The 25,969-nt window shown below is 40.6% G+C and overlaps 1 protein-coding gene across 1 annotated transcript in view; it reads right to left on the bottom strand.

Annotated features, from left to right (window-relative positions):
* Positions 1–25,969, bottom strand: part of LOC148118628 (contactin-associated protein like 5-1-like) — a 901,008-nt gene that overhangs the window by 315,360 nt on the left and 559,679 nt on the right. The window contains exon 11 of the mRNA XM_087900698.1: positions 23,022–23,128. Within this exon, the coding sequence (XP_087756824.1) occupies positions 23,022–23,128 (107 nt within the window). The remainder of the gene's footprint in view (positions 1–23,021; positions 23,129–25,969) is intronic.

The following is a 25,969-nucleotide window of genomic DNA, read 5'->3' on the forward strand; positions in this document are numbered from 1 at the left end:
GGGGAAATCACAGCAGCAAGACCTTGACTCATCTGGCCGCACCCACAGTGAAGAGTAGAAAAAATGGATGCAAACATACTGCCGGCTTGCCCGCTTGTGTTCAGCTCTTTGTCTCCACTGTTAAAAAGTTCAGGACTCCTTGCCTAGGAAATGGTGGTATATAGAGAGGACTCTTTCTTCCCACATCAATTAATTTAGCCAGTCTCCCAGAGACATTCCCACAAGCAACCCAGGTAGCTTCTCATTGAAGCTCTCTTCCCAAGTGGCACTGGGCTTTATCAAATTGATAATTATGGCTAACCACCACACAAGGTGTACCAAGGAAAGTAAAACCTGTGTGGGTTACTGAGAGCCCTCCTGTATTCAAAGCAGAAATGGATGGGACACAAGATCCCCTCTAAGCAGGATCTTTTAATACTTCCACCTGAAATTCCCAATATAACCCCATTTGACTGACAGACTAGAGGTTCTTTAGGAGCCGGGGGAAGTAGAATGAGTAATAAAATGGAAGAGGACAGAGTTTCTCAAACCATTATGAAGGAGTAAGATCTCTGTGAGACGTTAGAACAGTTCGTAGGCTTGACTCAGAATTTCTAGAACTGAAAACTTCTTATCCCTCTTCATTTGTCTCAGAATGTAATAGATACAGGAAAGATTGGTGTGGTGTTTTGATTTGTCATTTTTTTTCCCATAAAATCAAAACAAGGTGAAGAAAAACAGTGATATTCATGTCCTAAAATGCTGTTCATCTCCTCAGCCCACTTTCCCACAATACCCTTGTCCTTAAACTTTAGCTCAGTTGCTGGGAGACTGAACAGAACACAGCTGGCTTCCAAACCTATCTATTTATGTATATTGCAAATGAGCTCATGCTCTAAGCCACCCAGCTGATATGGGCTGTATTTGAGAATTTGATATTGACTTTCTGACAGAAAACTCCATGTTCTGTCCTCTAATGCTGCAAATAAGTTAAAATACAGACAAATTGCTTTATCATGCTCATAAGTTTCCAAACTGACCACAACATGACAGTGCAAACATGGGCAATTCTAGAGAAGTTCTCAGAGGGCATCCTATTTATACAGAATGTGTCCGTGCCATCACTAGTAATGATTCTCGAGTCTTCCACACAGGAGCTACAGAGGTAATACAAATGGATATATTTTGCATTTATATGCCATAAAGAATTTGTCTTGAAGTATGAATTGGCAAATGCCTAGTTTGTAATCTGAAAAGAAGACACTTTGCAATAGAAAATGTCTGTCTTTCAGCTGTGCAGGCCCCATGACATTTGACACAAGTGTTTACCAAATGTGCTCTGAGCAAACTATAGGGACAATAGGAAGTTCTATGACCCGGTGTCTCAGTGGATATTCCACAGGGTGTTTAGAAATAGACTATATTTTAAATTTAAAACACAGTATAGTCTTTTCCTCAAAATTATGCTTTGAATAATTTATGTGTGTATGTAGGTGTTTGAATATGTGTGCAGGTGTGTGAGTATGTGTATGGCTGTGTACAGATATGTGAGCTTTTATGCAGGTATGTATGTATAGCTATGTGAATATGCATACAAATATGTGCAGGTATGTATGTATTACAGGTATATGAGTATATGTGCAGGTGTACGTGTACAATGTGTTAGTATGTATGTAGGTATGTGAGTAGGTTTGCAAGTGTGACAGTATGAGTGCAGGTGTGTATTTACAGGTGTGTGAGTATGCAGGAGTGTGTGTGTGTGGAGCTCAAAGGTCAATCTAAGGTAGTTTTCTCAAGAGCTACCATATTTTGCCTCCTTTATATTTTTTTACACATATTTTAACAAAAAGGTCCGGCCTGTAAGTCTCCAGGCAGACCAGGCTAGCTGCCTAACAGCAATCTCCAGGTATTCACCTATCCCCATCTCCCCAGGAATAACATTATAAGCACCCACTACTAAGAACAGCTTTTCAGTGAGTATCTGAACCAGCTCCTGGCTGGTTAGTCCTGCTCTCTAGGCCCTAATCTCCCCAACAAATCCTGGGCAACATCCCCACCCACCAAAGCCCCAGAGACCTGGCAGCAGCCTCCCCACACCCCCAAACATTGCCCACCTCCTCAGCTCTACAACAGCAAGAACAAATCTTCCCAATGCAGAAGAAGCAGAAGAAAATGACCTTAAAAATAACTTCATGAAGATGATTGAGACCCTTAAAAAGGAAATGAAAAACTCCCTTAAAGAAATAGAGAAAGTCTCCCCCAGTGCTCCAGGAGTGTTTTGGTAGATGCAGTCAACTGTTACTAATGCCTTTAAAAAAGCAGTTTACCAACAACCTTGGTGGAACTCTTGCTCCAGTACTGAGGGGATTTAAGAGGTGAGTGAACAGCTACACGGTGGGACACCCCACTCTCTAGGACTTCCAAAGTAGGACAAGACCACGGGCCACTCCCCCAACTCCCTCAGCTTTTCTAGTCAGCCAGCAGGGAGTTTCCTGTGGGTATGCTGTCCCAAAACCCAACTCCATTTACCGAACCCTCTAAGCTAATAGCCCCACACCACCTAGGAGCTGAGAGCTTGCTATAACACTGAGGGTACCAAGAGCTTGCTACAAGACTGATGAGACCAAGAGCTTGCTACAACATTGAGGGCACCAAAAGAGAGGACAAAGAAAGCAAACCAGGAGAGAAGACCAAGAAAGCAGGCTTATAGAGACCTCAGAAGCTTTTTGAGACACAGACATATTCAGTACAGAACAGACAAAGAAAAACTCCCGATCATTCAGACAGCCACTGCAAGGATAGGACTAAGATGCAAAGACACTGCTGGCCTCATTTGAAGGAAGAGATGGGTAGGTGCCAGTGCAAGATTTGCTCCAACAGCCTAACCAGCAACATGGTAATACCAGAACCCAGCAGTCACACAACAGGAAGATTTGATTATCCTAACCAGAAGAAGCAGAAGAAAATGTTTTTGAACGTAACTTTATTAAAATGATGGAGACCTTTAAAGAGGAAATGAAAAACTCCCTTAAAGAAATGGAGGAAAAGACAAGCAAAAAATTGGAAGAAATTAATAAATCCTTCAAAGAAACTCAAGAAAACCAAGAAAAATAATCAAACAGCTAAAGCAAACAGTTCAAGACTTGAAGACTAAACTATAGGGAATAAAGAAAACACAAACGTAGGGAATTCTGAATATGGAAAATCTGGGTAAATGAACAGGAACTATAGAAACAAGTATAATCGACAGAATACAACAGACAGAAGAAAGAATCTCGGGTGCTGAAGATACTATAGAGGAAATATACTCATTGGTCAAAGAAAACATTAAATCCAACAAATTTTTAACACAAAATATCCAGGAAATCTGGAACACCATGAAAAGACCAAACCTAAGAATAATAGGGGTAGAAGAAGAAGAATTCCAGATCAAAGGCACAGAAAATACATTTAACAAAATCATAGAAGAAAACTTTCCCAACCTAAAGAAGAATATTCCTATGAAGGTACAAGAAGCTTGTAGAACACCAAATAGACTGGATAAAAAAAAAATTCCCCAGGCCATATAATAATCAAAACACAAAACATAGAGAATAAAGAAAGAAAATTAAGAGCTGCAAAAGAACATATAAAAGCAGACCTATCTGAATTACGCCCAACTTCTCAATGTAACCCATGAAAACCAGAAGGTCTTGGACAGATGTGCTGCAGAAACTAAGAGACCATGGATGTGAGCCCAGACTACTATACCCAGCAGAGCTTTCAGTCACTATCAATGGAGAAAATAAGATATTCCATGACAAAACAGATTTACACAATACATATCCTCAAACACAAATCTATAGAAAGAGCTAGAAAGAAAATTACAATTCAAGAAACTAAATACACCCACAAAAATACAGCCATCTGATAACCCACTACCAGCAAAACCCAAAGAAGAGAAACACGTAAGCACTAATACTGAAAAATAACTGGGATTAACAACCACTGGTCATTAATATCTCTTAATATCATTGGACTCAATTCACCTATAAAAGACACAGGCTAAGAGAATGGATATGAAAACAGGATCCAGCCTTCTGCTATACACAAGAAACACACCTTAACCTCAAAGACAGACACTATCTCAGAGTAAAGGATTGGGAAATGGTTTTCCAATCAAATGGACCTAAGAAACAAGCGGGTATAGCTATCCTAATATCTAAGAAAATAGATTTAAAACTGAAATCAAACATAAGAGATGGAGAAGGACACTTTACAGTCATAACAGGAACAATCCATCAAGATGTAGTCTCAATCCTGAACATCTATGCCCCTAATAGAAGAGCACCAAAATATGTAAAATAAACATTACTAAAACTTTTTTCTCTCTTTTTTTATTTTTCCATTCAAATATTTACACTTCTTCCCCTCCTCCCAATTCTCTCCCACTCCCCCACTCCCCTGCCTCCCTCCCCCCTTCCTGCTTGAGAAAGAACAGGGAACCCTGCCCTGTGGGAAGTCTAAGACCCTCTCCCACTATATCCAGGCCTAGGAAGCTGTACATCCATATAGACTAGGGTCCCAAAAAGCCTGAACATGCCATAAAAACAAATCCCAGTGCCTTTATCAATGGCTCCTTAGTCAGCCCTCATTGTCAGCCACAGTCAGAGAGTCTGGTTTGATCACATGCTCGTTCAGTCCCAGTCCAGCTGGATTTGGTGAACTCCCATTAGAACAGGCACACTGCCTCAGTTGGTGGACCAACCCCTCATCGACCTGAAACCTATGAATATCTGATTTTTGACAAAGGAGCTAAAAGTATACAATGGAAGAAAGAAAGCATCTTCAACAAATGGTGCTGACATAACTGGATGGCAACCTGTAGAAGAATGAAAATAGATCCATATCTATCACCATGCACAAAACTCAGTCCAAATGGGTTAAAGACCTCAATAAAAATCTGACCACACTGAACCTGATAGAAGAGAAAGTGGGAAGTAGACTGCAACACATGGGCACAGGAGACCACTTCCTACATATAACCCCAGTAGCACAGTCAATAAGAGCAACATTGAATAAAGGAGACCTCCTGAAACTGAGACGCTTCTCTAAAGCAAAGGACGCTGTAATTAAGACAAATAGGCATCTTAGAAACTAGACTTTAAAATTCTAATTAACCCAATTAAAAAATGGGGTACTGAACTGAACAGAGAATTCTCAACAGAAGAAGTTCAAATGGCCAAAAGACACTTAAGGTCATGTTCAACTTCCTTAACGATCAGGGAAATGCAAATCAAAACAACTTTGAGATACCTAATCTTACACCTGTCAGAAAATGGTTAAAATCAAAAACACCAATGATAGCCTATGCTGGAGAGGATGTGGAACAAGGGGAACACTCATCCATTGTTGGTGGGAATGCAAACTTGGGCAATCACTTTGGAAATCATTGTGGCAGTTTCTCAGGAAATTGGGAATCAACCTACCTCAGGATCCAGCAATACCACTCTTGGGAATATAGCATTTGTTCAACTATGTTCATAGCAGCACTATTTGTAATAGCCAGAACCTGGAAACAACCTAGGTACCCCTCAGTGGAAGAATGAATAAAGAAAGTGTGGAATATATACACATTAGAGTACTACTCAGAGGTAAAAAACAGTGACATCTTAAATTTTGCATGCAAATGGATGAAAATAGAAAACGCTTTACTGAGTGAGACAGCCCAGACTCAAAAAAAATGATATGAATCTTCGTCTGGCAATGGATGGAGATAGAGACAGAGACCCTCATCAGAGCAAAGGACTGAGCTCCTGAGTTCCAGTTGAAGGGCAGAATGAGAGAGAAGATGAGCAGGAAAACATGACTAAAACTTAAATCACTCATCAAACCCCACACACTAATAGTCAGAAACTTCAGCACTCCAGTCTGGCCAATGGACAGATCAAACAGACAGAAACTTAACAGAGAAATAAGAGGACTAACAGATGTCATAAATCAAATGGAATTAAAAGACATCTATAGAACATTCAAGCTAAACACAAAGGAATATACCTTCTTCTCAGCACTTCATGGAACCTTTCTTAAATTGTCCACAGATATAAACAAAATTGGAGTAACTCCCTGTATCTTACCAGATCACCTTGGATTAAAGTTAGAATTTAAAAATACTACTTTCAGAAAACCTACAAACTCATTGAAATTGAACATTGAACTACCAAACCACTCTGGGTTAAGGAAGAAATAAAGAAAAAAATTAAAGACTTCCTTGAATTCTACAAAAATGAAGGCACAGTATATTAAAACCTATGGAACACTATGAAAGCAGTGCCAAAAGGAAGGTTCATAGCACTAACTGCGCACATAAAGAAAATGGAGAAAGCTTACATTAGTGACTTAACAACACACCTGAAAGCTCTAGAACAAAAAGAAGCAGACTCACCCAGGAGGAATAGAAGAAGACAGGAAATAATCAAATTGAGGGCTGAAACCAACAATATAGAAGTAAAGAAAACAATACAAAGAATCAATGAAACAAAGAGCTGGTTACTTGAGAAAATTACAACATAGACAAACCCTTATCCCAACTGACCAAAAGGCAGAGAGAGACCATCCATATTAACAAAATCAGAAGTGAAACTTTGTCACATAGTTAAACACAGACCTTTGAGGAGTTAGAGGATGGCAAGTAGGATGTAGAGGGACATGCAGCAATTCCAGGTCCAGCCCCCGCTGAGAACGTGGGACCTGCATTAACAAATCATTCACAAATATGTGAACTATAGAAAAGTCAATGCTTCCTGCCCATTTGAATCTTTTCCCATCCTTTTCGAGATATCTATTATTGGTTGTCAACTTGACTACATTTAGAATCAACTAGAATCCAAAAATTGTGGGCATACATGTGAGGGATTTTTCTTTTTTTTGCTTAATTTGAAGTAGGAAGATCCCCTTATAATCTGAATATTTGCAGTAGGAAAATAAGTCTTTAGTCCAGATCTTTTGAGTTAGGAAAACACATGTCTTTATTTAGGCTTTTTGAGGTGGGAAAAATACCTTTAATCCAGGTAATTTGAACTGGGAAAACCTCTCTTATATGAGCCACATTTTCTACTTTAAATCTATATTGGAATATAGAAGAAGAAAACTTTTGCTCTTTTTCTACTTGCTCTTTCTCACCTTGCTAACAATTTCATTTCTTCATTGGCATTAGAGTCTACTTTTCTGGGATATTAGGATCTATTGAAGACCAGTTGAGACATCCAGTTGTGTGGACTGAGCAACTATCAGATTCTTAGACATTCCATTCAGAGTCAGAGCCAGATATTACTGAATTAACTGGACAAAAATCTGTATATCATTCTAACAAATTTCCATTATTTCTTTCTTTGTGTATATATTTAATACAATTATATATATATGTATAGATAGATAGATAGATCCATTCTGTAATATATCTATAGTAATCAACCCTATAAATTTTACTAGTTACTCTAGAGAACTCTGACTTATATACATCCTTCCTAGACTAAAATATATAGTAAGAAAAACACTGGAAAATACACTATAGCCTTATCATATTGCAGATACAAATTCACAAAATTCAGCAAATTTGGTTACTTAAATTGCAATTCTTTAAACTATGAAACTGAAGTATAACTTATTATACTATGGCTCTTTTCTTAGCTATCCCTACTGTCACAGTTCTCATGGTGGGCAGCTTTGGAGAGGACACAGAAACTTTTATGACAAGCACAAAACTGGGAAACCTCTGTTTCATAGTTAGTCTTTATGGATACTAACTGCTTTTTTGTAGGGATGGGCTTAATACTTTTATTCAAACAAGCAGAAAGACTTATCTCCAGACATAGGGTTTCCTTGATACCCAAGGATTTTTGCCTTTTTTAGGGTTTCCAGGCTGTAATTTTTTTTTCCTTTTGTGTCAGAAATTGAACACGTTTTCCTGTTGAGATGCAGCTCCAAAGTCCTGCATGGTGCCTCAGATCTTCAAGAACTTTCATTTTGTGACTGTCACAATCACTGGCAGCCCACTCTTAGAAATTTCAGAATCTCATATGTATCAGTCTGGCCTCGAGCTCACAATGAAGATAGGGATGACTTAGAGCCTCCTTCCCCCACTTTCTGAGCACTGGGACTGGGAGTGTGAATGCTACCTAGTGACGTGCATCTTAAACTCTTGGGTCAGTTTTAATGGACATTTAAAGCACAATAAAATCTCACCATCTGCTTTAATAAGTGTTCTACTTTCTCCTATCCCCTTGTTGTAAAAGTGCCCCAGCTTTAAATAATTTCTCCTTCTTAACTGGAGAGAGAACATTTTCCTTGTGTTCTATGTCTCCTGGGACATGATTGTTAACCTCTGGGGAAGGTGTCCTCAGGTGTGAATGGCACAGTCACCATGAGCAGCAGCACCAAATTCTTCTTCCTCAATGCCTGGATGTCATTCCACATTCCTCCCTTACCTTCCTGTTATACAACATTCTGGCATTCGACTCAGGTCTGCTCCTGTCACACTCTGGACTTGAGAGCATCTCTCAACTGAACATTTCCTGTGTGCATACTCTTCCTGTCCACTCTCGGCTTCCGAAAAAAAAAAATAAATAAATAAGAAAAAGAAAAGAAAAGAAAAACTTCCGTCTGAAGTGACCCAGACTTTCTCTAACTCTGAAGCATCTTTACTAAGCCGCTGCTGTATGAACTCTGCGTAGCCTTTACAGATGCTCTACGGAGCTCTTAATGAGAATGTTTTATGTTGCCGTGCTAGAAAATTGAAAATTAAAGAGCTTTGATTTCTTAGTTGAGGAATCACATAGGAAAATCTGTGCTGTCTCTTTTATTCTTTATATTCTAATTAGATGATTGGACTTTTTAAAGGAGAAAGAAAGGAAATTTGACACTCTTACAGAGGCATTATTTCAACGTCTGCTTTTTTTTCTTCTCCATTTTGTGCTATTCCCACCTCACCATGATTTCCATTTACAATTAAGAAACCTGAAATCATCTTGCTGATGGTAAAGAAGAAACCCAATATGGTTCAGAGAATTCTGAAAAATTGGAAAGTTTAAGGAGCACTTGGATGCCCCACATTGCTAGTGACTGACTTCCTGGCTGTCACTGCCTCCCCAGGCATGTAATTCACTACAGTCACACAGTTAACCCAGTCATCTGGGGCCTCTGTTGTCTCCCAACAACTTCTCATTCACATTCCATTAATTTTAGTAAGGACAGACCCTAACTTCCCTCTAGGCAATGATGGATCCAGGGAGCATCTGCAGCATAGGTGTTGTGATAGAGGAGGGAAACAGACAACCTGTATGGCTTCACGTTGCCTCGCCTCCCACATGCTAATGTGGACTAAACTTCTGATCTCTAAGTGAGCCCCCAAACTAAATGTTTTGCTTTCTAAGAGTTGTCATGGTTATGGTTTCTCTTCAAAGTAACAGGAACCCTAACTCTGTGGCAAAAGAGTGTTGAATGAAGTTCTCATGCTTCTGCCACTATGATAAAAGCACTTGACATCGATCATTCGTGAAGAGGGAAGTGCTATAGGGGCCAACAGCTGCCGGTTCATGAAGCTGAAGAACCATTGCTTTCAGGTCTAAGACAAGAGAGTTCATCATGGAGCAGCTGCTGGTGGGCAAAGTCATTCATGTGAACTCACCAAAGGACAAAAAGATGGCAGAGGTGATCCCCTACAGTTTCTTAAGGGACCCCAAATTTTAAATATCTAGTTTCTAATGGTGCTACCCTGGGATCCAGCCTTTAAAACATAGCCTCTGGGAGATAGTAAGGATGCAAACTAGATCTCATGTCTTTAAATTCACGTTTTGAACTTAGTTTTTTGTAACATAAAAAAAATTGTAAGAATGTTTATTCCTTAAGAAAAACCCAGAATTTTGAACAAGGCAATATACAAACTCAGGAGTCAATTCCCCCATTGACAAAGTGTGTGTGTGTGTATGTGTGTGTGTGTGTGTGTGTGTGTGTGTGTGTGTGTGTGCATGTTTCTCTCTCTCTCTCTCTCTCTGTCTCTCTCTGTCTGTGTGTGTGTGTGTGTGTGTGTGTGTGTGTGTGTGTGTCCATGTGCATCTCTCTCTCTCTCTCTCTCTAGGACTACAAGAACATGATGTCTGCCTTCATACAACAGTTCAGAAGATCAAACTCAGTCCTCCTACTCATGCAGCAATCACTTCACCAACTGAGCCATCTCCCCACACCCCACTATATAAATTTTAAGTTAAGGCAAGAGACAAAGAGTCACGCTTTATTTGCATAAGACACAATACACCTTCATTTTAATCAAATGCAGCATGACATTAGGAATAGTGTCACCATCACAGGGCTGCACAAATGTAAGTGACATGATTAGAACAGGAGAGCCAAGGCATGTTCAGTTGCAGCCTGCCATGTTTGGTAGAAGCATAGCTGAATATAGTTGAAGTGGAGAAGGACAGGGCCAAGGTGATGTATGACTGTGAGGATGAGTGTCATGTATCACCTTGGCAAGAATATAGCACCTGGTTATCCAGCAAATCGCTGATCACAGTCTGCTGTTAAGGTGTTTTGTAGATGAGATGGAAATCCATGAGCAGTTGACTTTATTTAAGGGAACTTATGCGGAAAATCAGGGTGGGCTGTCTGCATTCATCAGAAAATCATAAAGTGGAGCTGAGTCTTCTGAAAAGAAATATTGCCTCAGAGCTGAGAGGCAACTCAGCCAATAAAATTTTTGCCTAGAAACATGAAGTTTTATCTGCAGAACACACCCAAAAAGCTGGATGTGATTGCATGAGATTGTAATCCTAGTGCCAAAGAGCCAAAGACAGGGGCTCAATGGCCAGCCAGCCTAGCCCTATTAATGAGTTCTGACAAGGGAGGGACCCTATCTTTAAAAAAAATATGGACAGTTCCTGAGAATTAACACTCAGAGTTATCTTTTGACTTACCTAACACGTACACAGATATGCAAACACACACATACATGCATGCATACACAATTTACATATTTACACACAGACACTTATTCACCCAAAAACATTAGCACACACACATGCATTGTGCACACTAACGCATACATACTTGCACATGTTCACATATACCACACATGCTCATATGTACACACACACAGACACATGAATGTGCACAGATATATACATGCAGGCACAGGCACACACATGCATGTACACATACTACACAAGAATATACACATGCACATACACATGTATACACTCACATACATATGCACATACACACAGGTAATTCACTCTTGAATGCACACAATCACACAAACTCACAGGGACACACATACATATGCATATACAACACACACACTCACACTGCACTAATACAAAATAGCTTAAGATCCTATCCTTGACATCCAGCCTGCCTTCTAACTACATGCTCCTTAGATTTCAGACTTGCCTAATCAGCTTCTGGAACCATGTAAGTAAACTTATTACACTAAATCTTTTTTTTTTTTTTTTTTTTTTTTTTTTGGTTTTTCGAGACAGGGTTTCTCTGTAGCTTTGGTGCCTGTCCTGGAACTAGTAGCTTTTCCTTTGCCTTCTGTCTGACTGTTACCCATGGTGTCTGTCACTTTTCATCATCTCTAGTAATCACTCCAGACAAGTCAGGCCAGTTCTCTCCATTCCTACCCACTCATGTCCTCTGGATTCTCGATTCTTCCTCATATTCTATGATCGTGAAGATCATGCTCGTATTATAGAGTGTAGCTCAACTTTAGAACTAATATGTACTCTCTTCCCGTGTAGCTCTTCCTCTTTGTTAAATATATCTATATGTGGACCATATGTTTTATAAAGGTTGATTTGCTAACGTATAACCTTACATTCTTTTCAGTGTGTGTAGTAACACTCTTGATGTGGGAGACCCCTCTGTGCGTTGCTTTTCTTGGTTAATGAATAAAGAAACTGCCCTGGCCTGTTGATAGAGCAGAACTCAGGTAGGTGGGAAAGACATAACTGAATGCTGGGAGAAGGAAAGAGTCAGAGAGATGCAATGGATCTGCTGGAGACAGACGCTGGAAATTTTATCCGGTAAGCCACTGCCACATGTTGATACATGGATTAATAAAAATGAGCTAAATTAAGAGATATCCAATAAGAAGCTAGAGATAATGGACCAAGCAGTGTATTAATTAATACAATTTCTGTGTGGTTATTTTAGAGCTAAGCTAGCTGGGCAGCCATGATGAACAAGGAGCCTGCCTCTCTCTTGCACACAGTCTGATCTATAGTCTTTCTATTTTGAAGTCTTTGACTTTAGAAATCAAGCCTCCAGTTGCTTGAATATCATACACAATGCTTAGTCTAATGTTGGACCCATCATAGACACTTGTACACAACTAATAGTAAATATGCATGGCATAGGTGAGTGAATTTCAAAGAGCGAGATTTACGGGGAAAGAGCTAACTGAAAAAATGGCAGTGGAATTATTATGTGATCACAGAGAAGTTAAAGTGTGTGATCAGCTATGGTGACTGATTTGGAACAAAGCTTACAGTGATTATCACATTACGATAAAAAGCAAACTCTATACTAATTATTGAAAATAATAAAAATCCCTTATTCTGATAAATATTTCTTGAGCACTTTGTAAGCCCAACAATTTCAATAAGTGTCCATTCTTCCCACACAAACCTGCCAGAGACAGGGGCATGAGAGGTATGGGAAACAGTGAGATTTGGGAAGATAGCTCAAGGGTTAAGAGTGTGTAGTTTTCTTACAGAGAACTGGTGTTCTGTTCCCATCAAACATGTTGGTTTGCTCACAACTACCTGTAACTCCAGTTTCGAGAAATCCAGCACATCTTTCTGGCCTCCACAGACACCTTCACTTACATGTATGTTACATATACAGACAAATGATTTAAGAAGAAAAGGAGTCTCCAACTAACATCTAAAGGTGATAGTCTTCTACTTTTTATGACTCGTGACAATTCTGTGAGGAGGGCTTCAATGGTGGATTCTCTGTAATAGAACTGTTGGAGACCCAACTATAGCTAGAGAAACTAAATGATGGATAGACTTCACCTCCCAGGAGCAACAACTCTTCCACATCTCAGAGAATAAACAGAATTTGCAACTGGTACAAGGCAAGTGGTTTTAAGAATACTAAGTTGAGGAAAGATACAAGGCAACACATACCTAGATGTCCCTTCAGACACAGAAGTTAGAATTTCATACTAATCCACAACAGAGCAGAATGGACAAAAATAGGGTCCAATGAGTAGGGCACTATAAACTCCAGAGAACATATGGCTTAGTGGTATAGCACTTACTCAGCACGAGCCAGGTCCAGCTTCAAACCCCAGGGTCACAGAAAAAGAAAACTTACGTGAAACCAAACTAAATGAAGCTGCTGAAATAGAGGCTAAGTATATAAGAGCACTTGAGACTCTTACAGAAGACCCAGGTTTGGAACCCACCACACCCTCTAGACAACTCCAGTCACTATAATTCCAGTTCAATGGATTCTAATGCGTCTCTTGGTCTCTGATGGTACCTTGAGTCACATGCACATATATGCACACAGACACATACAATTAACACATAAATAAACATGAAAACAAACTTAAAATAAATAATAAACAAACTTCCAAACATAAAAATAAAAATTGTTCATCTGCTTTGTAGACACTATGTCCATCATCTTATTTTGGAATTTGCTATCTCATAAAAGACTTCAAGCTGTTGCTGCCATCATATTTAGAGACGAGAGTAAGCCCTGGCTTGATGTAGAATATTAGCTTATTTTTCAATTAGGTTATTACTAGAGTATAGAACTGTCCACCTTAATTTTCAAGCACACTTCATTTTCACGCTACATTTCAAATTAAAAAAAGATAAAAAAGAATCAGGTCTATTTCCTTTATATGTGTATATGTGTGTAAGTGTGCAGATTTGCCTGTGGGTACATGTACTTGTACTTGTGTGGGCAGAGGCCAGAGGAGGACATCATTGTATATTTTTCTGTCACTCCACATCTTGGAATCATTTCTTTCAATGTCTCTCACTGAACTGGGAGCTCACCATTTTCTATCTCTGCTAGCTGTTAAGCAAGACTCAGCGATGATGATTTATCTCTGAAATCCTCTCCTTCTCCCGCAGCCAGCGCTGAGGTTAAAGGAGCACGTGGCAGCATTGACTTTCCATGTGGAGGCTGCAGATCCTCACAGTGGAGGCTGCAGATCCTCATGGTAGTGTGGTAAGCACTCTTCCTGTTGGAGCTATTTCCCCAGCCATCATGTTCTACAGCTTTTGAGTATTCCTTATGACATCGTTAAGCAGAAAGTACCTATAAAGTGGACACCCGGGAGCATGGACCCTGCCTCTGCTCGCTCCTGAGTTTAGTCATCCCCATCTACATAGATTACATGGCCATTTCCACGCTCACGTCCCATTTAAACAACTGCGGCAATGAATTCAACTGTTGGTAGGGAGAAAACACTCATTTTCTCTTCCAGTCACAATGACAATGGCGTCAGGGTGGCAGGAGCAGGGGGATGATTGCCAGGGTCTCCATCATCGCATTAGCTGCCAGCAGGAAACCTTAACTGCTGCAAACTGACACTGACAGCTATTCTGCTGACAGACTAATAGACTCAGTTTCATGTCCTTCTTTGACAGTGGATGGTTTTATTTGTCTTTTATATTCTGAACATATATTTACTTATTCAAATGTCCTATTTATCCTAGCATCGTAAAATTGGACACTCCTACATCTATATCAGCTGGAGGATGGTTTACAAGCCTCTGAGAATTCATGGTACTTAATGTGGAGAGATTTAGGAGATCCACTATGAATGAAAAATTGCAATCTCAGTCCTTTCAACCAGTTAAAATTGGGAGATTTCTCTACATGTTGTTTAAAGAAAGCATAACACTTGCTCTGGGACACACGATACTGTCTTCACTTCCGCCAATGGAGAGATCGTAGGAGGAAGTGTCAATAAGATAAACTTTACAACTCCATTCTCTCGATGTTATATTTTTGCACAAACAGTTTTCTAAACCTGGCGCTGCTTTTCAGAAACATTCTCAGTGCAAGCCAATACATCTGACCTAAAAGAACAAGAGAAAGAGAAATAATTTAATTACAGCAACCATGTGTACATATATAATGTGAGGGGAGTGTTGAATAAAATAGGGAATTAACCTGAAAGAGGAAATAAGACCTAGAAGTGACCAAGTTGAAATAAGGTCAACAGACAGGAAGGGTGAAAAGGGTTGATTTGATCAAGTAAAGACTGTGGATCAAAGTTACCCTGAAAGAATTCAGAAGCCAGAGCCGACAAACCTCCCTTCTGCAGCCCAGAAGAGCTAATATGCATAAATGTAATGAAGAAGGAATAAGGAGCTGGCTCCTTTGGTAAAACACATGCCATATGGGCAAAGTAGTCTGAGTATGATCCCCTGAACCCAAACAAAAAGAGTGTGTCTGGTGGTAGCCATTGTAATCCTAGCACTGGGGAGGCAGAGACATGTGGACCCCTTACAGTCCCTGTGTAGGGCAGCCAGGTCAATCCGTTGGCCATTTCCTGTCACAATGAAGGTAGATGGCACCTAAGAAATGGGATCCAAGGTCTCTAGCTTCCAAACAAATGTTACTACCTACATATACAGGTGCACATACGCATAAACATTTCAGTTAACTAAGACTCATTTGAAACAACACAATGATATACTCAAGTAACTTTAAGAGAACCACAGAAATTTAACTTCAAAATTATCCCTGGGACTAGAACACAGTAAAGTAAGCAAAGTTTTGCTCTGAAAGCTCAAGGACCTTTATGCAGATCCTCAGAACCAACTAAGTCTGGGCATAGCTCCCCCCCCCCTCTCTCTCTCTCTCACACACACACACACACACACACACACACACACACACACACACACACTGAAAGCGAGTGAGAAAAAGAGAGAGAGAGAGAGACAGAGAGAGACCGACCTCTGTATGCATGGACATGAGCACACACATGCTACAGTATGCATCAGTACACAGATAAACTGATAAATCTCCGTAAGCAATGGACCCCACCTAGAGTGTGATGTAGCCATTCTCTTTCTGGAAGGGACTCCAGTATTCAGGCTTTGTCCTACTTGATTTTGTAATTGAATGCCCTCGGCTCTCCATTTTGAACTGTTCTTCATCTTATTCTTTGCCTTTCTATGAAAAAGAAGGCTCACATTGCTCCTCCTCAAGGTTGGAGTGTGGACAAAATGATGTAAATGCAGCAGGAACCACAGGAAGAGCTACGATCTGACTTGTCAGGGAGATTTCACGCCCACTGACTCATGAATTTATCTCAATAGCAATAGGGGAGGACTCTATTACTTTTTCCTTGAATGAGACACCAGCAAGACTCCAATTAGTAGAATAACTTGACACAGGTCACTGAGATACTGTGTTAGAAAACTTCAACATGTGGAGAAATACTTTGTGGATCTTTTCTCTGAACTACAGCCAAGATGACTTACATCTTTCAAAGTGAACAGCCTGGCATTTATTTACTTGATTGACGATTTAATAAAAGGGATCAGTCATAGTTTAAAATGAAGTTGATAAACTATTGATCAGTAACAACACTTCTATTTTCCTGCTTACTACTCTTTGATTTTTCCTACTTTAGTTGAAAATCCCCATGATTTACATCTTGTACTGCTTCAAGGGAAAGATGCAGGAACTTCAAGTATCTGTGACTCTTAGAAAAACAAGCTTTTTGTTTAGAACTGTCATTTTTTTAAGTTAGAAGAGAGGATAGTGTCAGAGAATCCTCAGTATTTTCTGACCCACAGACAAATGATGAGCTAAGAAATTTATGTAGATATTGTACTGGACGATGACATTAGGAATAGTTTAAATAAGAACTGAAAAAATGGATCCTGGGGTGATGGATCCCTGAGTAAAAACACTTCTTGTGCAAATGTATAAGGACTTGTATTTTAATCTCCAGAAAAAAGTAAAAATCCAGGCGTGGCACACAGGCACCTACACCTTCATCCTTGGAGCAGAGACAAGAGTATCTCTGAGACCTACTGATTGCCATCTTAGATGCAGGTCCAATGAGAGAACTTGCCTCAAAGGAATAATGTGAAAGTGTTGGAGCAAAACATCAGCCATCCTTCTCTGGAGTGTGAACCCACACACATATGTATAGATGTCAGACACACGTGCTCACAGAGGGAAGACAGAGACACTGATAATAAAGAGAAGTGGACAGGGTGATTGTGACAGAGCACAGTGAATCATTATACTCATTCTGAGTCAAGCTTCCAGAGAGATTTAAAAGGGTCACTCTTAATAAAACCAATTCATAGCCTACTATGAATTCCTGAAGTATTCCTTCAGGAATACTGTGTATTCCTGAAGAATCTTAGGGCACAAGAAGTTAGCAAGTTACCTGAGATTATGGGTGTCAGGCATGCTCTGAGCTGTGTCTGTGTTTCTCCTGCTGATGACCACCCTATGCCAAACCCCCAACTAGACTGGGAAATTTATGCAGGAAAGCTGCTGATGTGGGATTTCCCTCTGGATGCTGTGATTCCCATTGATGTATAAAGAAACTGCTTTGGTTCTATAGCAGGGCAGAAGAACAGAGCGAGGTGGAGAAGACTGGACTAAATGATGGGAGAAAGAAGGGCGGAGTCAGAGCGAAGCCATGTAGCCCCTCCAGAGATAGATGTCAGAACTTTTCCCTGTAAGCCACAGCCTCGTGGCAATACACAGAGTAATAGAAATGGGTTAAATAAATATGTAAGAGGTAGCCAGTAAGAAGCTAGAGTTAATGGGCCAAGCAGTGATTTAATTAATACAGTTCCTCTGTGATCGCTTCTGGGGGCTGGGCAGCCGGGAAACAACAAGCGGCCTCCTTCAACAAGCTGCTCCAAGAGTTGGTTGTCTGGGAAACCGTCAATCATTAGTGATCCAATAGCCATAAGATGTGGTCCTCTTGGAATCTAACAATAATTTGTTTCCTGTTTTATGGAAAATAATGATGACGTTTGATGAACTTGAGTCTACAATATTCAACTGGTAGAATTTAACATGGAACTATTAGATACTAGATAATCGCTTAGTTTCTTTCTGGGCATTTCTAATCCAAAGAGTAACTGTGTATAGGATTGTTTCAGAAGGAATGGAAGTTGGCTGAGTCAAGATATTGTTTAATGGAAAATGCCACCTCCAGCCTTCATCTGCCTGAATCCAAGGGCATGATAAACTCGCTTTCTGTGTTCAACATGGACATATCTTCCAGAACACTTCTTTTTTCGTCTTTGATTGAGTATGAGTATACCACTGGTGTTTGGGGGGGGGGGGTGTAAAATTGTGAATGTGAATGTCGACATCATGGTACACATGGGAGTTTACAGGACAACCTCAGATATTGACCTTAACCTTCCATCTTACTTAAGACAGCTTATATTTGTTGTTTTTCTGCTGTATACACTAGGTTAGCTGGCTTGTGAGCTTCCAAAAGTTTCCTATCTTTACCTCTTATTGTTCATCTGGTTTTATGTGGGTTCTGGGGGTTGAAATTACATTCCTGATTCTTGAGTGGCAGGTAATTTACCATGGAGCTTTTCCATTAGCCTAGATTAGTTTTTGGTTAAGGGGAACACTGGGAATTTGCATTTCTTTGACAAGTAGTCTTCCATTGATTGAAACATATGAGAAAAAACGTTCTCATTTTTCTTGCTCATTGTACACAGTAAATATCAATGTACTCCAAATGATGTGACATCAGCAACTGACTTACCTTCAGTTAATTCTCATTCACAAATTTAGGATGATTTCTTGCTTCTATGAGCCAATATTTGTGACTACATTTCTGTGATGCTAATCCAATGCAGTCATTTGAAGCTAACTTTCTTGTGTCTTCAATGAAATAAGCACAAGATGGGGGAGGACGATGGAGATGCACAGAGAAAGAGGAGGAAAAGAGCAAAAGGAACAAACAAGCATGCAGGAGATGATGTGGAAGCCATAAGATGACTGATGTCTTCAAAGGGAGAAAGTTCATCCCTTCCTGTGCCTACTTTATAAGTTCAACTCCACCATAGGTATCATTCTGTGCCCGCAGGGAGGAAGATATTCTACAAGAACTCTCTTTTTCCTATCAGATTAACAGAGAGAAGGGTCTTCAGGAACTGAGATTTCTATAGGAATTCCATGCTGTGAGATGGAAAGGGCAGAAGGCTTACTGTGTCTCTAGGACAGAGATTTCACTCTGTTCTAATAATTCATCAAACTGCTATGCATGAGAGACTGACACAGGGGAGAGGTCAGGGCCACATCTCAACTAGGACTGCTTAGCTATGCACACTGCTGGTTCTCTCCTAGAACCTACTCTTCACGTCGGGACCCTAAAGAAGGGTTTCAGGGGTAGCTGGGTCTCCTTGTTCCTCTTTCCAGTGTGGGCACATTGATCAAGTCTCTCTTTTCTGCTCTATTTCCTGTCTTTTGAACTGGCCTGTGGGAAACAGGTGGACAACCCTAGCTTGTCAGGGGGGTCTCAGGCCTCAGACTTTTACCCTAAATGCTCTGGTAACAGGTAGGAATACATGTATAAGGAAAGGTCTCTTACACATTGGGTTTGGTTCTGCCTATGGATCTAGAAGAGGTCTTAGAATTTTCCCTATGAATTTGGGGAAACTACTATGCTAAAAAACAAAATAACCAGCAAAAGCCCCGGGTCACATTAAAGTGTGTTCAGTAGACGCCTATATGGACATTCTGATCTCTCTTCGTGAAGTTCCAAGCTCCTTACAGGCAAGCCTGGGGACTTCCCCACCGGCAGCCTTGCGTATGTGTTAATATTTTATTGAATGTGAATGAAAGGAACTAGATTTTGTTGTTCCTGGGGCAGAGACCAAAGTCAGTGTTTGCCTCACTTTCCATGTCAGGGAAAGATTCTAAATATTCTGAAAGATTTGCATTCTGACAACACCTAGCAATGGCAACAGTCTGTCTGTTTTCTCAGACCAGCCAATACCAGGCACCCTTAGACCAACTACGTCACCCTACCTGCAGGAACAGATTCATTTCTGCTCTATGTTTTCATTTGGCTCATTGCAATTTTTTTCCAAGTTTCTTCCACATCCACCCAGTCATCCAGAAACTGACGCCTCTTATGGTAAGGGGTCATACCCTGATCCGCAGGGTATGACTCACCAGCTGTGTGAACAGGACCCCCAAGCTTCCTTCTCATGGGGACATTCTGGCATTGCTTTCTTAATTCGTTTTTAGCTTTTATCACCACTGCTCTGCTGTCCTTTAAAAATGCATTCATCTGACAGAAAGGGGGGCACCCATGTCGCTGCTAACATGTGGAAGTAGGTAACACTTTGGGGAGTCAGTTTTCACCTTTGACCTTGCTGAGACTGAGATGTTTCTGTCTGTGCACAACCTCTTCCAGACTACCCATTTCTGGCTCAGAAGCTACTGGGAAAGTCTCCCATCCCCCTTATAATTTTGTTGTAGGCAAGAGTGCTAGCATGTTAGAGGCCTCTCCTCCACATTCAGATTTTCTCATGACTCTTTGGACTTGGATTTGGGTTAGCAGGCTCCTGTGGCTAGCATTTTACCTGTGAAGCTGGGTTTCTCTCTGGTATACCTGGATCTGTTCTATCCCTGAGAGTGTTTCACTTGTCAAATCTGAGGAAATGGTTTTGTTGATTGGCCTTGCCCAGAATCCGAATATTAAAAAGCTGAATTTGATGGTGTACATTTGCAATTTCAGTCCTAAGGAGGCTGATATATGTAGAGCTAGTCACTTCAGCATACTTTAGTTCCAGCCCAGTAAGAGGCCAGCCTTACAAAATGAGGTAGAAGACATAAGAGAGTGATACATGAACCTGATTTCTGTTCAAAATATGCATATTCACACATGCTTATCCCCCAGAAGAACACACACACAGACACACACACACACACACACACACACACACACACACACACATATATATATATATATATATATGTTTTATATATATAACTTACAAATTTCAGAATGTACCCTTAGACCTCCAACACTCTATTGATTTAACCTTCTTGAGCAACCACACACTTTTCAATTACAAACTTCCCTTTGGTGCTCCATGCAGTTTTTCAGCTACAGTGGTTAGTTCTCTGGGCAGAGATTGTACCAGGCTTAACCAGTGACATCATCCCCTAAGCTTCATTTCTTTACTTATGCAGCTAACCTGCTTGCTGGGCCTTTGGTGATCCCACCAGCAGCTCCTGTTCTTGCCCTATTTATTCCTTTCTCCTTTTTTCCCTTCCTTTTCTCTACCCCCTTCCTTCTCCTTCTGTTTCTCCTTCTATTCATTTCTTGCTCATTCTTTTTTCTTCTCTTCTTTTTTTCTCATCTACTTAAAGGTGAGAACCATCAGCTATTGGCTTTGAGGGTCAAGAATGCCAGTATTGATAAAAACTACTATAATCATGTCAATGAATGAGCTAAACCTGAGATAAGAATATAGAAGGTACTTTGAAACAGATCTCTCTGTCAGAATTTCCTCACCATGCACAACCATCCAAATGTAACTAAGAGGCCTGTTTCCCTGTAGAGGAACTAGCAAAGCCTCCCTGCTCTGTGAGGACCGTTAAGTATGAGAGCCAGACAGCTTGATACGCTCCCAGTCGATATCTGTTGACTGACTGCCCAAGTGAGCAGTACTCCATCAGACCTGAAAGAAGAAAGTTGACATCCTTTTGTAAAGCTGGAAAATGACCTGAAAGGCTTTGTTAGGATGTCAGCAATCTACACCGTGAGGAAATTATAAAAGCCTGAGACATGGTAGAGAGACCCTGAATGCGCACCTGCAAATGCCACCAGAGAGAAGTTCAGCAGATCAAGGACAACCACTTGATGGGAGGCAGACAGGGGCTGATGAGCAAATGGTTTGAATGCATTTCCCTCCTATTGGAGACAGTAGGGCAGTATCAGGTCAATGGAATGTGAGAAGTAACCGCCAACCGCTCTTTCAGTAGAAGCCTTTGAATAACCACAGAAGTTTGCTTCCTTACCATGCGATTGCTTTCTTTAACCATTGCAGCATTCGGATGAGGAGACTTCTGCCATAATGAGGACCATGAGGAAGAAAGCCCGCCAGTGTCTGGGGTGCTTGTGGGCTAGCCATGTAGTAGTTTGAGGGTAAAATGTCCCCCATAGGATCACACTTGAACAGGTGTCCCCTGACTTGTGCTGCTTGGGAAGATTGCAGAATCTCTAAGAGGTGGAGCCTCATCAGAGGAAATGAGTCTCTAGGGTGGTCCTTGAAGCTATACAGTTTTTCCCTATTTTTCATTCACTCTCTGCTTCCTTTATGTGGATACAAAGTGACCTTTCAGGATGTCTGTTCTCTCTGCCTTGCTGACCCCCTTGTAGACATGTCTTCCTCCTTTGTGATGGAATGAATCCTCTAGAGCTGTAAACCCAAATCAACCTTTCTCTCTTAAGTTGCTTTTGTCAGAGTGTTTTTACCAAAGCAATGGGAAAATGAATAAGACGTACATTGTACGATGAGCTACTTGTGCCAGTGTAATATATATTAGTTACCTGTCGCAGCAGTATGACAATGCCATCTGTTCCACAGCTCCCCTATATACTTACAGCACCATCTCTCTTTTATTTAGTATACGTCCAACTTCACTTTCTTTGTCCTAATCTCATAAATCCACAAAAATATATCTTATATCCTTGAATTTTCCCTGCATGAATTAGTATTTGAGATATAATATCCTATTAGATAATTCATGCTAAAGTGATAAACAATGCTCACACCACACTGGGAGTCAGGGTCCCCACACTGTACTCCTTGAGCTGTGCCCATTCACTGTAGGCACACTGTATGTGTACTCACAATCGTGACAGGTGTACCCATTCACTGTGGGCACACTGTATGTGTACTCACAATTGTGGCAGGTGTACCCATTCACCCTGGGCACACTTCATGTGTATTCACAATTGTGACAGGTGTACCCATTCACTGTGGGCACACTGTATGAGTACTCACAGTCGTGACAGGTGGCGCCTGTGTATCCGGTGTCACTGCAGTTGCAGTGGAAGGTAGTCCAGGATTGGACACAGTGTCCTCCATGTTCACAGTAGTTTGGCAAGCACCTAATGAAAGATAACGCATAATAAATAAAATAAACTAAGACAATTGAAACAGAGTGAAGCAAAAACTTTGGGAGCAGCACTGAAAAACAGATTTGCTAAAGTCCTATAACTGTCCGAATTAAATATGAAAATCATACAGATCTGCTGGCACTTCTGAGTAGTGGGAATCTCAGAGTTGAATTCTTCCTCTATTTAGAGCATAAAGCTGTTGCATATGGTTAAACAGAAGTGGGAGCACTCTATTGAATGCTGTGTTTACTGTGGTGCACCATGCAAAAGGGTGATTTCTTTACATTTGAAAGTGTGGAGGCTTTTGAAAGGAAATGAAGAAAGTAGCAGTCGTGGAGATTACTGTCTGTGCTTCTCTTTTGGAAACAACCAGGAAGCTATCTTAAGCTACACAGAAACCGAACCAGGTTTAAAGATTAATGTCTGCCCTGCAATTAACATGCAAAGAAATTCTACTTTATCAGAAAGTGCCCAAAGCATCCTGAAGACCTTTACTAAGTATGCCAAGCCAATATAGTGTCCTTTTAACAAAATCTGAATAAGACACGCCACCTCCCCCCCTCCCACTCACCCATCACCCCCTAAACCCCGTGGTGATAGCACTGTTTGGACCATTCTCTGCCAGCACTCCTCGCGTCTTTTGTATCTTGCCATTACCTTACTTCTGGACATCTCCTTTTTGTTCTTTGTCTATTTTTTCTCATGTTGTAGGTCTGAGTGTATGTTTGCATGTGTACCACACCCATGCATTCCTGATGCTGAACGAAGCCTAAAACGGTTGTTGGATACCCTAGAAGTGAAGTTACAGATGGTGCTGTGTGCCAGCATGTGAGTGTTGGGAACTGAGCCAGGGTCCTCTACAAGAACAGAACATACTTTTAACTGCTGCGTCAACTCTCCAGTCCAACTTCTGAATGTTTCTTACCCTGAGCTCACCTTTCTCAAGACTTCCATGAAGCTAAATAATTCAAGCCTTTCACTCTAACTTACCTGACCCCACCCATGACATGCATGTTCCAGGTGACAACAAAGTGTTTATTTTTAAATTTCCTTTACACGTGAATAAATTAACTTACTTATTTAGTGTGTGTAAATATGGTGGCAAGGGGCATGCGCCATGAGGGAGGTGAGGATGCCGGAACACAACTTGAAGAAGCCAGTTTCTGCCTTCAATCATGGTGGATATCTAGAGTGAACTCAGGCTGCCGGCTTTGACAGCAAGCACCTTTACCACATGTACCACCTACGGCCTCCACAAAGTACTTACTGATTTAACAAGAGAATGATAAGCAAAGAAATGTAAGCAATGTTTTTTTTCTATGTTTCTTTAAGTTACGATGCCAAGAAAATGACAAATAGCCTGAATTTGATGGTTTATACTATGGAAAACAAGATCCCAACATCTGTTATGGTCATGACTTCATGCATATGAAGAACGTAAAAGATAAACGGATAAAACTCTGGTGACCTGTGCACACAGCACAGCAAGAGATGGACAGGGTCCTGATGATGTGTACATTTGGTTTCGCTTGTCCTCAGGACCACTTTTCATTCCCATACCCTCCGAGGACTGTGGTAAAGTGTGTCGCATTCTGTGAGACACACCAAGAACTCTCCAGAAAAATAAAGATTTCGAGCAGTTTGGCTGCATTTGAGACTCTGTTACTTTGAACTAACAGAATCTTATATTTTTCTAGGAAAACCTCCAAGGTTGTGGAAGAAATAAATAGCTTAATCAGTAAAGTATTTGCCTTACAGACATGGGGACCTAAGCTCAATCACACAGAATCCATGTATATATGGTGCGTGCTTGTAATGCCAGTGTTGAGGAGGCACAAGGAGCCAAATCCCTTGTTCTCACTGGCTGTATAAATTAGTCAGTTTGGTGAGTTCCAGATCAGTGAAAGATCCTCGTTCAAGGATCCTCATACAAGGTCAATGGTGCCTGAGGAACAACACCCAAGAGTTTCTGCTGGCCTCCACATATACAGGCACACACAAATGTCTCAATACATACATCAACACAAAAACCTAGAGGTAAAGTAGGCACACAAACACACACACACATACACACACACACACACACACACACACAATATACAGTTCTGTTGTTATATAAAGATACCAAACCACAATTTTTCCTATAGTATACACATTATGTTGTCAGTGCTATATTCTTCATATCCAATTTGGATATGGAGGGAGAAGGTTTGGGGGAAGCTGTGAGAAATATTGGCCTCTTTGAGCATAACTTTAATAAGCCTCCCACAGACCTTGCACTAGTGCTAAGATGCTCAATTTAGCACTGAAAATGTAGGCTACAGAGTCATTTGTCTATGGTCACTGAAAGAATCAATGATGTATTTCTGGAAGGGAAAAATGTATTTGGGAAATGGAAAAATCTAATATTTTTAGAATAAGGAGCAAAATGCTTGAGAACTTGCCGAGTTGCTTTGCAGCGAGGTGTATTTGGGACCAATGCACAGAGATTAGAAAAGGTCATCTCAACACATACACTCAATATCAGATTTATAAACAAAATTTGCTTATTGAAGAAGGCTGTTTTATGAACATGATTTACATTTCAGAAATATTCATATTAATGTTGTTCTGTTTCTTTTTTTTCCTTCTCTCAGCTTGGCACAAATTCAGTGTTTTTGCACGGAAAACATCTTAGAGCTGAAAGGGGGAGTAAACAGCACATGTGGATGCTGGTAGTCACAAGTGCAAGGCTATTAACTCAAATTGTCATGAAGGGTGGTTGGGGAGGTAGCTCTGTGGGTAAAGCCCTGGTGGCGCAAGGATGAAGAATTGAGTTCAAATTCCTGACAA

Source organism: Myodes glareolus, chromosome 22 (genome assembly GCF_982192425.1).
Source record: "Myodes glareolus chromosome 22, mMyoGla1.1, whole genome shotgun sequence".
Classification (NCBI taxonomy): Eukaryota; Metazoa; Chordata; class Mammalia; order Rodentia; family Cricetidae; genus Myodes; species Myodes glareolus.